The sequence below is a fragment of the Mixophyes fleayi genome, chromosome 5 (assembly GCF_038048845.1).
Source record: "Mixophyes fleayi isolate aMixFle1 chromosome 5, aMixFle1.hap1, whole genome shotgun sequence".
Classification (NCBI taxonomy): Eukaryota; Metazoa; Chordata; class Amphibia; order Anura; family Limnodynastidae; genus Mixophyes; species Mixophyes fleayi.
The window spans coordinates 53094542-53107271 of record NC_134406.1 but is presented as its reverse complement, the minus strand read 5'-3'; the positions used below and the strand labels follow the sequence as shown (position 1 = coordinate 53107271).

At 40.6% G+C, this 12730-nt stretch overlaps 1 protein-coding gene across 3 annotated transcripts in view; it reads left to right on the top strand.

Annotated features, from left to right (window-relative positions):
* The window catches only part of ABCB5 (ATP binding cassette subfamily B member 5), a 141641-nt gene that overhangs the window by 109570 nt on the left and 19341 nt on the right, over positions 1 to 12730 (top strand). For 2 of the 3 annotated variants that reach the window (XM_075212201.1, XM_075212204.1), the window contains exons 14-21: positions 671 to 841; positions 972 to 1133; positions 2255 to 2404; positions 3511 to 3654; positions 4892 to 4996; positions 6516 to 6593; positions 6695 to 6778; positions 9316 to 9519. The exons of the other annotated variant lie outside the window; for it this stretch is intronic. In XM_075212201.1, the coding sequence (XP_075068302.1) occupies positions 671 to 841; positions 972 to 1133; positions 2255 to 2404; positions 3511 to 3654; positions 4892 to 4996; positions 6516 to 6593; positions 6695 to 6778; positions 9316 to 9519 (1098 nt within the window). The remainder of the gene's footprint in view (positions 1 to 670; positions 842 to 971; positions 1134 to 2254; positions 2405 to 3510; positions 3655 to 4891; positions 4997 to 6515; positions 6594 to 6694; positions 6779 to 9315; positions 9520 to 12730) is intronic. 3 annotated transcript variants of the gene reach the window in all.

Here is a 12730-nt window from a genome sequence, read left to right as displayed (position 1 = left end):
TGCCAATTTAAGCTAAATATGCAAAATGTGTTTCTATAAAGGGATAGGACAAGACCTAGAGGTAAATGCATGAAGTAGCGGTTTCTGCAAGTCGCCGGATATCAGCAACTTTGCAGAGGAAATTTAAAACGGCAATCGCTTTCACCTTTTGCCTTGAAAGCCATTGCCGCTTTAAATTTCTCCTGCAAAGTCGCCGATATCCGGCGACTTGCAGAAACCGCTACTTCATACATTTACCCCCTGATATCCACCAGCTCTGGGCTGTAACCTGATTCAGATATTTGCTATGTGCTCTCACTCAAAGCAAGGAACACCCCTAAAATGCATCTCCCTTTGTCTCATTATAATCATTTAGCTCTCATTTTTTTGCACTGCTCTACAAAGCTGGCACACAGGTGCCTCCTCTGTACTGTTTACCTTTCATTCACATAATGCAAAAAGATCTTTCTCAATGCAATTTGTAAAGCACATGTGGGGTAGCAAAGCTTTAAGCTAGACATCACATTAATACAGGTACAGCTCTTGATTCTAAACTGCTGACTTTTGTATTAGTTTGTGGTTCTTTGGCTACCACAGGAGGGTAAGAATCTCAGCTTCTGTGTTTCAGATTCCAAATACATATTGCGTATAGATTTATCCTGTATATCTCTATTTTCTGATGCTTCTTTAGACTTTTGAAACTCTAGTTGGGGAAAGAGGAGCTCAGCTGAGCGGTGGCCAAAAACAGAGGATAGCGATTGCTAGAGCCTTAGTACGTAACCCTAAAATACTTCTGCTGGACGAGGCCACTTCTGCTCTGGATACTGAGAGTGAGTCTATTGTGCAAGCTGCTCTAGATAAGGTAAATCTTTGTAAACTTAAGATGTCATATGATTGTCGTACTGCATGGTTTTCTGTACTACAGAGGTGAAGTTGTTATATGTGTTCCATCATCATCTGACTCAATAACAGCGATAATATCCTTTTCTCAGGCCAGTAAAGGTCGTACCACGATTGTCATTGCTCATCGTCTGAGTACAGTTTGGACAGCGGATCTTATAGTTGTACTACAAAATGGTGCTGTGGCTGAGCAAGGAACACATTCGGAATTAATGGAAAAACAGGGAATATACCATTCACTTGCAACAGCACAGGTACATTTACAACATTGGAGATGCAATTCTTACAGAGTTATTTAATTTTCCAGCGTGTCAGGCTTCCTTATATAACTAAACTCACTGTACTTCTTGTCTCACTTCGAACTTCCTGATGAATGCAAAATATTTAACTGGCCCAACATTACTGAGTTTGATCTAAGAAATAGCCAGATGATTGCATGGTGAAAACCAGCAACAGTATGGCAAAAAAAATGTGTAGGCAATTATATGTGTACATAGATGGCTTATACATGTACATAGATGACTTTACAAAATTCAAACAATGGGTTTACCCATTTCCATGACTGTTATTAGGCATTGTGAGTGAACCTCCTGCTAAATAGGTAATTGTGTACCCCACATATTCATGTCTACTTACAGGGGTGTATATATCATGGGTGCAGTGAGTGCGGTGGCTATGGGGCCTAGAGGTGAGGGGGCCCAGTAATGCTCTGACACCTCGCTTCCCGCTGATGCCCGCTCTGCTCAGTAGAGTAGAGTGAGTTCTCTTCTGGTGCTGTAGTAGTCATGCATGCTCAGAAGAGGTCTCTCTGTGCTCTATTGAGAGCAGAGAGGGTGGAATGGCATTGCAGGGCCCCTGTGTAAATTTTGCTATGATGTACTATCCCATCCTTGTCCTTCATAGGTGTAAAACTAAAAACTAAGTAGCAAAAATGAAAAAATAAATAACATCTTATGTTGCTTCCTGAGCAATGGTACTTACTCAAGGCACATGCCTAGTTTGTCTACATAGTAATAACAAACCTACCATTTCAGGAAATGTGTGAGCCGAGTACATGCCATAGCTGTTCAATTGCCCTGACAACTGATTGTTCACTAAGGCATTCTGGGGGCTGCAGGTTCCCTGGAAAATCCCAAAGTCACTGCTGAATGACATTTTATAAACAGGATTTGCCCAGTTATTATATGACATATTTGGTGTCGTTACCCCCTGAAAACCATGGACCATAGATACATATACAAATCATCACATTAAAGCACTCCATATTAATAAAGATGATATATACAAGCACACAGACAATATTATAAAAGCCTATGTGTGCTAGGGACTTTAAACAATACGAGAGTCTTGTAACCGGTTAATATCTATTCTTCAGACTATACAGACAGCAGATGATAGTGAAACAAAGGAGAATGAACAGGGGAAACCATCCTTGATACAGAGATTACATTCCAATATGTCCAATGGGAAATATTCCATGTCTGAAGTTGGAGAGGAAGAAGAAATAAAAGAGGACGTAGAAGAGGTAACTAACAGTGTTTACATATAGGTGAATAAGTCCCATAAATATTTTCTGAAATTATATATACCACTTTTTAGTATAACTAATGTGTTATACTGGAATGCCGTATCAAAATCTAAGCCCCTATCATAAGCAAACCGAGGGGGGGGGGGGGGGTTCCTAGTGCCTGGAAACCCCTCCTAGCCTGGGGCACTGTATAATTGAGGTGACTGGACCCTGTCCCCGCTTCACACGGCTCTGCTTGAAACCTAACAGTAGTGCACGCAGCATTGCCCATGTATATTATGGGGATAGCAGGAGTTGGAGAGCAGCCAAGCACTGTCTAAAATTATAGCCACGCCCCCATGCATGCTGGTCACGCCCACTGGCAGCATGGTGAGGAAACCCCCCTCTACAAATCCTGCGTTTGCCCCTGCCTATTGTCTTGCATATATTCAGCCAGTTGTCGGCTGCCTCCTGGGCGCATGTAATTACAAATGTGAATAATTATAAATATCTGATTTTTTTTTTATTTGTATGCACAGCACTGTACCCATCTGGCAAAGTGATATTCAGTAACCACTATTCTGTGTAGTCTGGGGGTGTTGTGGGGATTCCATTTCAGGAACATAGTGGGTTAAGATAATGACTCTCCTCCCAGAATTCTCATCTGGAAACATTTAAAAAGTTGAAAAAGAAAACTAAAACTGCAAATGCTAGGTGTTTTGTGGTGATGTCACACACACAGACACGATCGCTGAGTGTATCACGTGTGACACGTATGCTCATTTGCTAACATTGCTTTTGGATACAAAGTTTGCATTAACTCACAGAAATGGATGAAAGTGTCTCTTTGGTTGGTGCGATTTAGTGTAAATTGTGCACCTAAATGTTGCTAGTAAATAAGCTCTACTATGTGGAGTAATCCTAAGGAAGCTGGAGGGAAATGTCAGGGGCAGCGTGGGGAAAGAGAGGGGTCATGTTTAATGAATATATTATTTTTAAAGCATGATGCTCCAAGTTGTTGAAAACCCCTTTATAAGGAAAACCCTAATTCACAAGCATATAGGGATAATAGACAAGATATTACAAATATTCAAATCAATGTATTGTTTTTCTCCTCTTTCCAGGAAAAACTTCCTAAAATTTCATTTTTTAGGATATTGAAGCTAAATAAATCAGAGTGGCCATATATCATGTTTGGAACGCTTGCAGCAACTGTCAATGGAGCTGTCCATCCAGGTTTCAGCATTTTATTTGCCAAAATTATAGCTGTAAGTATATTAGATGCATATTTGCCAATGTTACCCACTTAATTATAATCTATGTTTTCTATTTAAATGAAATGATTGATGCTAAAATACATTTTTAATATTAATAAATTATTGAATGATGTCAGGGTCAGTATGTATGTTTTGGTTTAAGTAGCACAAAACAAGCATAATTAAGTGTATAACAATCATAGACCTGCTAGATCAAGGTCAAAGGGGCAATTCTAAGCAAAGTTCTGTGCGATGAGGCTCCGTGGCGATGTCCAATGTGAAATCTCAGCTCATTTTTGCTGAGCTGAGAGCCCTTTACCATGCGTAAATGAGCACATGCCGCGAGGTTTGGGGGCACTTCAAAGTTATTATTATCATCTTTTATTTATAAGGTGCCGCAAGGGGTCCACAGCACCATACAAAGAATATACAGTAAGACATTAAATGAAAAAACAGCACAAAGGCACAAAAACAGTACAATAACAATATAAACAATGCACTGCTATAGAGGCAAAACAATATTCTTGCAAGGAATAGCATAACCAGGTGCTAGGTGAGGGATAACCGCTTACAAGATAATGAGGCATGGGGATAGGTCAGAATAAATGGAAGCAAAACAGCACAAGCTGAACCTGTACCCAGTAAGTGGGTGCAGCAAACAGGGTCAGAGTCCCTGATTGAGGAAACAAGGGAAGACACTGGCAAGCTGGTGATAATGATAATGGAGAACGGAGGACACGAGGGAAGAAGATGCTATTACCGAAAGATTACAATCTATAGGGACGGCCAGACGAAAGGGGTGATACAAAAAGGGTGAGACAGAGGGGGTGAGGTGGAGGAGAGCTAATAGACTTTGATGAAGAAATGGGTTTTAAGAGCCCACTTGAAGCTTTGGAGAGACTTAGAGAGCCTGATTGGGAGAGGGAATTAGTTCTAGAGGAGGGGTGCAGCACAGGAGAAGTTTTGGTTATGGGATTGTGAGGAAGTCATGAGTGAGGAGTAGAGGCTGCATTGGCAGAATGAAGAGAGCGAGTGGCAGATGAGGTTAGAGATGTATGGGGGAGAAGATTGAGTTAGGGCTTAATAAGTGAGGGTGCGAAGTTTTAACAGGACTCTGTAGTGGGAGGGGAGCCGTGAAGAGATGACTGTAAATGGCAGAAAAGCACAATGATCACAGCTACACCATTTTAAATGCATGCTTATATAAATATATGAACATATGTAAATTTTTGTATTTTTTTCTCTATAGATTTTTGGGACGAACGATGATGAGAGAATTCAACGTGAAATAAATTTTTATTCCATTATAATTGTTATAATTGCTGTGGTTTCTTTCTTTACATACTTTATACAGGTAAATTGTTTTACATACAATCAATGTTCATAATTAGCATTCTATGAATGTACTGTATGTTTTTATGTATTTTGGGTTAAACATAAGAAAATAAGCCACATTAGGAGACAGACATATGTTTGATATCATTTGCATGGCATCTTTTTGAGTCAATGCTTTGCCGACCGGATTTTTAGAGCATAACCTGGGCTTTGTGCTAGCAAAGAATATCCCCTACAGACAGCTTTCTTTGCCCTAATAAGGACTCATCAGTGTAGGATAGGATTTTTTGGCACCATAGAGACATGCTCACTGAAACAATGAGAAGAGTTCGGCATATATTTATGCTACTACCAAGGGACAAAATAGGTATTTGGTTAAACAATAATAATATTCCCATTTAATTAATAGGCCTATAGCCTGCAACCAGCCACAAGATCAAGTTAATAGCATTCAAACATTAATCTATTAGCCCTCACATTTAACAGAGACCCATATTGCATTAATAGCCTTCCAAACCCACATTAATTTGATACCCCCACCAGTTCCAACATAAGATTAATACCCCCACATAACAATACTATGCCAAGTCCCCAATTTAATTTCCCCTCCCTACACACACAGTGGCTCTATTCAAGTCCTTCTGCCACCAGCTCAGTTCAGTCCCTGAAGTAGGACGGAAGGGGAGGGGGGGTTATAGGGGAAGAGTGAGGGAGGAGAATGGGTAGCGGTAGAGAGAGGGGAGGGAGGAGAGATAGGGGAAGAGTGAGGGAGGGGAGTTGGTAGTGGAAAGGGGAGTGGAGGAGACAGAGGGGAATGGAGGAGAGAGAAGGAGTTGAGAAATGGGTCCACCAGAAGCATAGTGATGGCTGGCAGGTACGAGGAAAAGTGAGACAAGTGACCGGATGGTGCCTCTTGCATTTTGGCACTTGGTAGTACCATGATGATGTGAGTGAGGAGTGGGTCACGGGTGCTCCGACTGTCATTGATGCTGAACCACTCCTCCTTCACATCTGAGACATCGGTCCCACAGCCTCACATCTTTTTTTATTGATTGAAGCATTCAGAGTTATTTTGCTTGACTGCAAGGGCTGGAGAAAGAGCCACCTAGTTCAGAGCAGGATTATAACCAAGGCAAGCAGGGTCATACCTGTGAGGCCCTCAAACAACTGACACCCCCACAAACTAATTGGTTTCCATACCAAGTTACACCTGCCGCCCTCTCCATGGTGCACCATATGCTGTTCACAGAGAGCTGTGCGTTCTCCCTGCATGTGCGGGCTAGATGATTAATGAGAGGGCGTCTGAGCACTTTATGCCCACTTTACCACTGTGATATTATATATAATCATACCATCAGCAAAGCACTAATAATTATTATTATTATTATTATTATTAGTCTATATATGTTATCTAATAATATATACTCTTTTCTTAGTTATGAAGACTAAACCTTGTTAATAATATATGCTGATTGTAAACATTTTTATTAAGAAATGTATGTATCTGTATAACAACATATCATCCCCCTTTTTGTCAGGGTTTCATGTTTGGAAGGTCGGGAGAAGTCCTCACCATGCGGCTGAGACAGATGGCGTTCCAGGCCATGCTTCGTCAGGTTAATTTGGAGACACTTCCTATTCCATATATGACAATGTCAGCCAGGTGATTACTTGTTTGGGTATTTTTCTCATGTTGTCTTCATTTTACTCTCCTCAGGATATTTCATGGTTTGATAACAAGAAAAACAACACTGGAGCTTTAACAACCAAACTTGCCACAGATGCTTCTCAGATACAGACTGTAAGTAGCTGCAATTGTGTCATTTGGTCACATTTGGTACAATATGTTCAGGTCTGGATTTAGCATGGAAGGAAGACACCACAGAAACATCCTATCCCTGATAACACAGCCTTATTCCCATTAGTAAGAGTTCGATTCTGCAGCCACCTGTAATAGCAACTTCTTCCCGGCTGACATCTCCAGTCAGAACTAACCTCATGTAGAGCCTGATGCTGGGTTGGATGAATATTTGGTGTAATTGTCATATAAAAAAGCCACCCATAAAAACAACATATTTACTCCCATATGTCGTAGGCATCTCAGGATGCCTCAGCCTCATTTGCATGTACTGTACTTGGCCTACGTTAGGCCAAGGGGGGCCTCACAGGGGGCGGCTCACAGGGGTGGGGGCCTCACGGGGGAATGGAGGCCCCCTTAGCCCAGGGGCCTCCATTTCCTTAATCCTGCCCTGGTTATATCTGAACGGTTCATAAGTTTACTTCTTCACTTCAAAACTTTGATAGTCACTTTCTTCCTTTGAGTTACAGGTGGATTAACCAGAGCATTAGCGCACTGGTTAGTTTACTTCATACATACAGTATATACAGGGTAAAATAACATCATTTGATATGGTCTCAGATAATTAAATTAATAGTACATTGTTTTGGCACAGATATTTATATTCCACCAGACCTCAGCTTGACTGGTTTATAGTTTCACATGTTTTTACACATTCTTCAACATAGTACTCAGTGAAAATTTAACGCATTATAGTATGCTTTTCCTGTAAGATTAAGGGGTATATTTACTAAACTGCGGGTTTGAAAAAGTGGAGATGTTGCCGATAGCAATCAATCAGATTCTAACTATCACTTTGTAAAATGTACTAAATAAATGACAGCTAGAATCTGATTGGTTGATATAGGCAACATCTATATTTTTTCAAACCCGCAGTTTAGTAAATATACCCCTCAGTGTTACACCAGCACCTCAGCTGTACTGGGTCATTTTTTCACATATCTTCATAACAGTTTCTGTTCAGTCTCAGACATAGCATTATTTATGCCATGTTTGCCTACTCTCCCGGAATGTCTGAAGACTGCTGAATGTTAGTTAGTTTTCTCAAACTCCCGGGACAGCAGGCCCCCCTGCTGCATACTGCGCACTCCCCCCCTCCCCACATCGTGTCATTTTGGCCACAGCGCGATGATGTGATTACCTTTTTCCGTTGAGGGGGTCAGGCCGAAATGATGCAAATGCCGTATCATAAACCCACCACAGCTGCTACGTATGATAAGTATGATTTATTACTATACACTAATTGCCTCACCAGCCCCTCAGCTTTACTGGCTATTCATGAATTTGTGTTTGCATACATATTTTCATAAACACATAAATACAGTATTTATAACTGGTTTTATTGCTTTCTTTCTGAATTTCATATTAAAATTACCACAGCAAAAGATCTGAGCATCAGCTGTTCTCTCACAAACATCAATACATACAATGAGCCTCTGTGATGTCAGCTGCACCTGTCCCTTTTTACTATGTAGCTTGGCTATAATTCCAAGACTACGATCAGCAGCATTACCAGCTTCCCGCTCTGCCTCCATGTGCAACTCATCCAGCTCTCTCCTTCACTGATTGGCCAGCACCTGTAGTCATGCAAATAAAGTATACCACAAACACACATTACCTTACATTACACTAGCAAATAGATTTTATCACACCTGCAATAGTAAAAAGTACGTGTCCAAGGTGTGTGTGTGTGTGTGTGTGTGTGTGTGTGTGTGTGTGTGTGTGTATATATATCTATCCACACATTGTCTCTCTTACTATCAACCTAAATTTCCCCAATGTTCCTCTTTTGGTTCCGATGTATATTATTAATGTTCTTAAGGTTCTTTATTGCATCTAAACAGTGTCTGTTAGATATAGATGTAAATTTCCATTTGAAACATTGGTAATAATTTCCTTCACAAATATTTATTTAATTTCAGGCTATTGCCAGAGAAAGAGCCACTAGGTCAAAATGAGCATTACGTTTTTTTTTTAATTGCTTTCAAATAAATTTTAAATGTATTAGTAGTTTAGTTAACAATATGGAACCATTATACTGTACTTTCCGGTACTCAGGAGTATTGTGCATGGGCTCATGTCGTAGGACATATACACCACAGTTTTACAAGATAAATATGTTCTTGACAGGTGAAATGTGTAATTTGTAATAATGTTTTTTCCCAAAAGTCAGGTTTTAAATTCACAGAAACAGTATAAATAAGATTATATAGCAAATTACTTTACTTAATTGCGAAAGCAGAGTCATAACTCCCCAAATTCCTAAATAAAAGATACATATGTGATCTTTGTTTCTCTTACATCTTTTGACCTGTTCTTCCCCTTCCGTAACCTAAACCATTCTTCTCATGGTCAAACAGTGCGATGCACCTCAGGTTGAGAGAGGATATATGCTTGATTTAGGATTTTGTTTATTACACTTATGTTACTGTTATTTTATTTTTATTTGCATTGCCTTTTTCAATTTCATTTATATACAGGCAACTGGTTCCAGACTTGGCTTGATTGCAGAAAACATTGCCACAACGGTTCTGTGCATCATAATTGCTTTTGCATTCGGCTGGGAAATGTCTTTGCTGATTTTAGTTATTACTCCTATCCTTGGGGTCACTGGTTTCCTTGAGACCAGAGCACTTACTGGCTTCGCAAATCGAGATAAAAAACAACTTCAACTTGCTGGGAAGGTATTTTTCTCTTGTGATATTTGGTTAGTTTAAGAATATAGCAGTAACTCTAGAAAATAAAAAATAATCAAAAATGTCAATATTAAGCGTACAATTTTCTGATGTTATCTTTAAAAGCTCAAAAAAGACCGGCCAATTCTTCTCAGTTGTACACTCTCAGAATTTGTTGATAGGGAGCTGTTTGTATTCATTGGCATTGTAGATTCATTTTCTATAAAATTAAAACTTCATTTATCTAAAGCTGCTATCCCCGTCACCTATAGAATCCTTTTCAAACTCCTGACCACTACGTACAAGGCTCTCTCCCAATCTACTGCCCCCTATATCTCTAACCTTCTCTCCATTCACACTCCCGCCTGCTCCCTGCGCTCGGCCAATGACCGTCGCCTCTCCTCCATTCTGGTCACCTCTTCCCACTCCAGAATCCAAGACTTCTCCCATGCAGCCCCCCTTCACTGGAATGACCTCCCTCGCTCCATCTGTCTCTCTCTCCTAATCTAAACTCCTTCAAACGGGCACTTAAAACTCACCTTTTCCTCAAAGCCTACCAACCTTCCACCTAACCCGTTCTCCTCTCTCTCCTCCCTGCCCCACTTCTCTTCCATATACGTCAACTGGCTCCCTTTGTGCAGGAGTTTTGTTCACCCTCCCTTAGGATGTAAGCTCATTTGAGCAGGGCCCTTTTCCCTCCTGTGTCCATACCTGTTCTTCTTAGAGATGGTCACTGACCCCCGTGTTTTGGTTTTGGATTCGGTTTTGGATCTGGATTACCGTCGTGTTTTGGTTTTGGTTTTGGTTTTGCAAAACCTCCATTGCGTGTTTTGGTTTTGGTTTTGGTTTTGTTTGGTTTTGTTTTGCTATTTTTTGGGAAAATCCATGTTTTTGGGCCTAAATTAACCCAATTTAGTGCTCCAACTGTTTTAGAGACAAGTAATCTAATTGTTGAGGTAATAAATCATCCCAAAAAACAGTTTAATTCTTCGTTGGTAGGCCTATTCTACACACAAAACAGATTGTCTTCCTCTCCATCTATGCATATTGGCAAGGCAGCCATCGTCTTTGAATGTATATTACACCCTACACTTATAGTTAAATATGTAAAGAAATGGAAAAAGCCAGTTTGGTTTCTGTCTCTCAAGGCCCCCCTCCACTTGTATAAAATACCAAAAAATTCAGCCATTATAGACTGTACAATATTAATTGACATGGAGAAAGCCAGTTTGGTTTCTGTCTCTCAAGGCCCCCCTCCACTTGTATAAAATACCCAAAAATTCAGCCATTATAGACTGTACAATATTAATTGACATGGAGAAAGCCAGTTTGGTTTCTGTCTCTCTAGGCCCCCCTCCACTTGTATAAAATACTAAAAAATTCAGCCATTATAGACTGTACAATATTAATTGACATGGAGAAAGCCAGTTTGGTTTCTGTCTCTCTAGGCCCCCCTCCACTTGTATAAAATACTAAAAAATTCAGCCATTATAGACTGTACAATATTAATTGACATGGAGAAAGCCAGTTTGGTTTCTGTCTCTCTAGGCCCCCCTCCACTTGTATAAAATACTAAAAAATTCAGCCATTATAGACTGTACAATATTAATTGACATGGAGAAAGCCAGTTTGGTTTCTGTCTCTCTAGGCCCCCCTCCACTTGTATAAAATACTAAAAAATTCAGCCATTATAGACTGTACAATATTATGAAAAATGGACAAAGCCAGTTTAGGGTCACTCTGTCTATGACACCCTACCCTTAAGGATAAATTGCCCTAACAGCAGCCTTTCAAGATGGTATGTGATATGGAAATGCCACAAGTCCCTTTCCTCTTTGGGGGTAGATTGCACCCTACACTTACATAGAAAGTTTTAAAAAGATGTTATCGGCATCATCTTCAGCTTCATCCTCACCCTCATCAGTGTTATCGTCATCATCACAGACTATCAATTCATCGCCGCTTGAATCCGCCATTAGAGAACAGTCAGTGCTTGCATGTCTTGGATGGTGAAGGCCTTCCTCGTGGAAGATGTAGTTCATTTTTATAAACATCATTTTCTCCACATTTTTGGGAAGTAACCTTCTACGGCGATCACTGACTAAGTTCCCTGCTGTGCTGAACACTCGTTCAGAGTACACACTGGAGGGTGGGCAGCTTAGGTATTGCAAAGCAAGTTTGTACATGGGTTTCCAAATAGCTTGCTTTTCTTCCCAGTAAGGAAAGGGACTGTCTGACATTTCCATATCAACTACCTCTTGAAAGTAATCCTCCACCATCCTTTGCATGTTTATACTCATATTGGATGGACTTATGGGCAAAGTGACACTTTTTTTTGAAAAATCCTTCAAACCAGCCCAGATGTTAAATTGTTCTCGTCTGCCCCCTGTGTCTTCCCTGCTTCTTTTTTGGAAATTTAATTTTTTACGAGCAACAGCTTGAGAAAGTGAAGGAGGACACGTCGTCAAGCCGAGGCCCAGTTCAGCGGCCAACTTGCTGAGCAATAGCTCCTTGCAAAAGTTCACATCTCGCTCATTTACAAGTAAAGACTCAATGTAGGTTTTAAACCTTGGATCAAGCACAGTGGCCAAAACGTACTGATCCGAGTTCAAGATCTTAATAACTCGAGGATCATTGTGAAGCGAATTAAGTACTTGATCGACAAGGCCAACATACTTTGCTGAATTGCTTGCTTTCAGCTCCTCCTTCATTTTCTCAAGCTGCTTTTCCAATAGTCTAATTAAAGGAATGACTTGGCTCAAACTAGCAGAGTCTGCACTGACCTCACATGTCACAACTTCAAATGGTTTCAGCACCTTGCACAGCACTGAAAGGATTCCCCACTGTGCAAGAGTGAAATACATCCCCCCTCCTTTCCCAATGTCATGACTTGTGCAATATGCTTGGATGGCTTTGCGCTGTTCCTCCATCCTCTGAAGCATGTACAGGGTGGAATTCCACCGAGTTACCACCTCTTGCTTAAGTTGGTGGCAGGGCAAGTTAAACTGCTCTTGGAGCTGCTGTAATCTCCTACATGCTGTGGCTGAATGCCTGAAATGGCCTGAAATTTTACGGGCCACCGAAAGCATCTCCTGCACCTCACGGTTGTTTCGTAGGAAGCTCTGCACCACCAAGTTGATGGTGTGAGCAAAACAGGGAATATGTTGGAAATCACCCAGCTGTAATGCTCGCACTATATTGTTGGCGTTATCTGAAATGA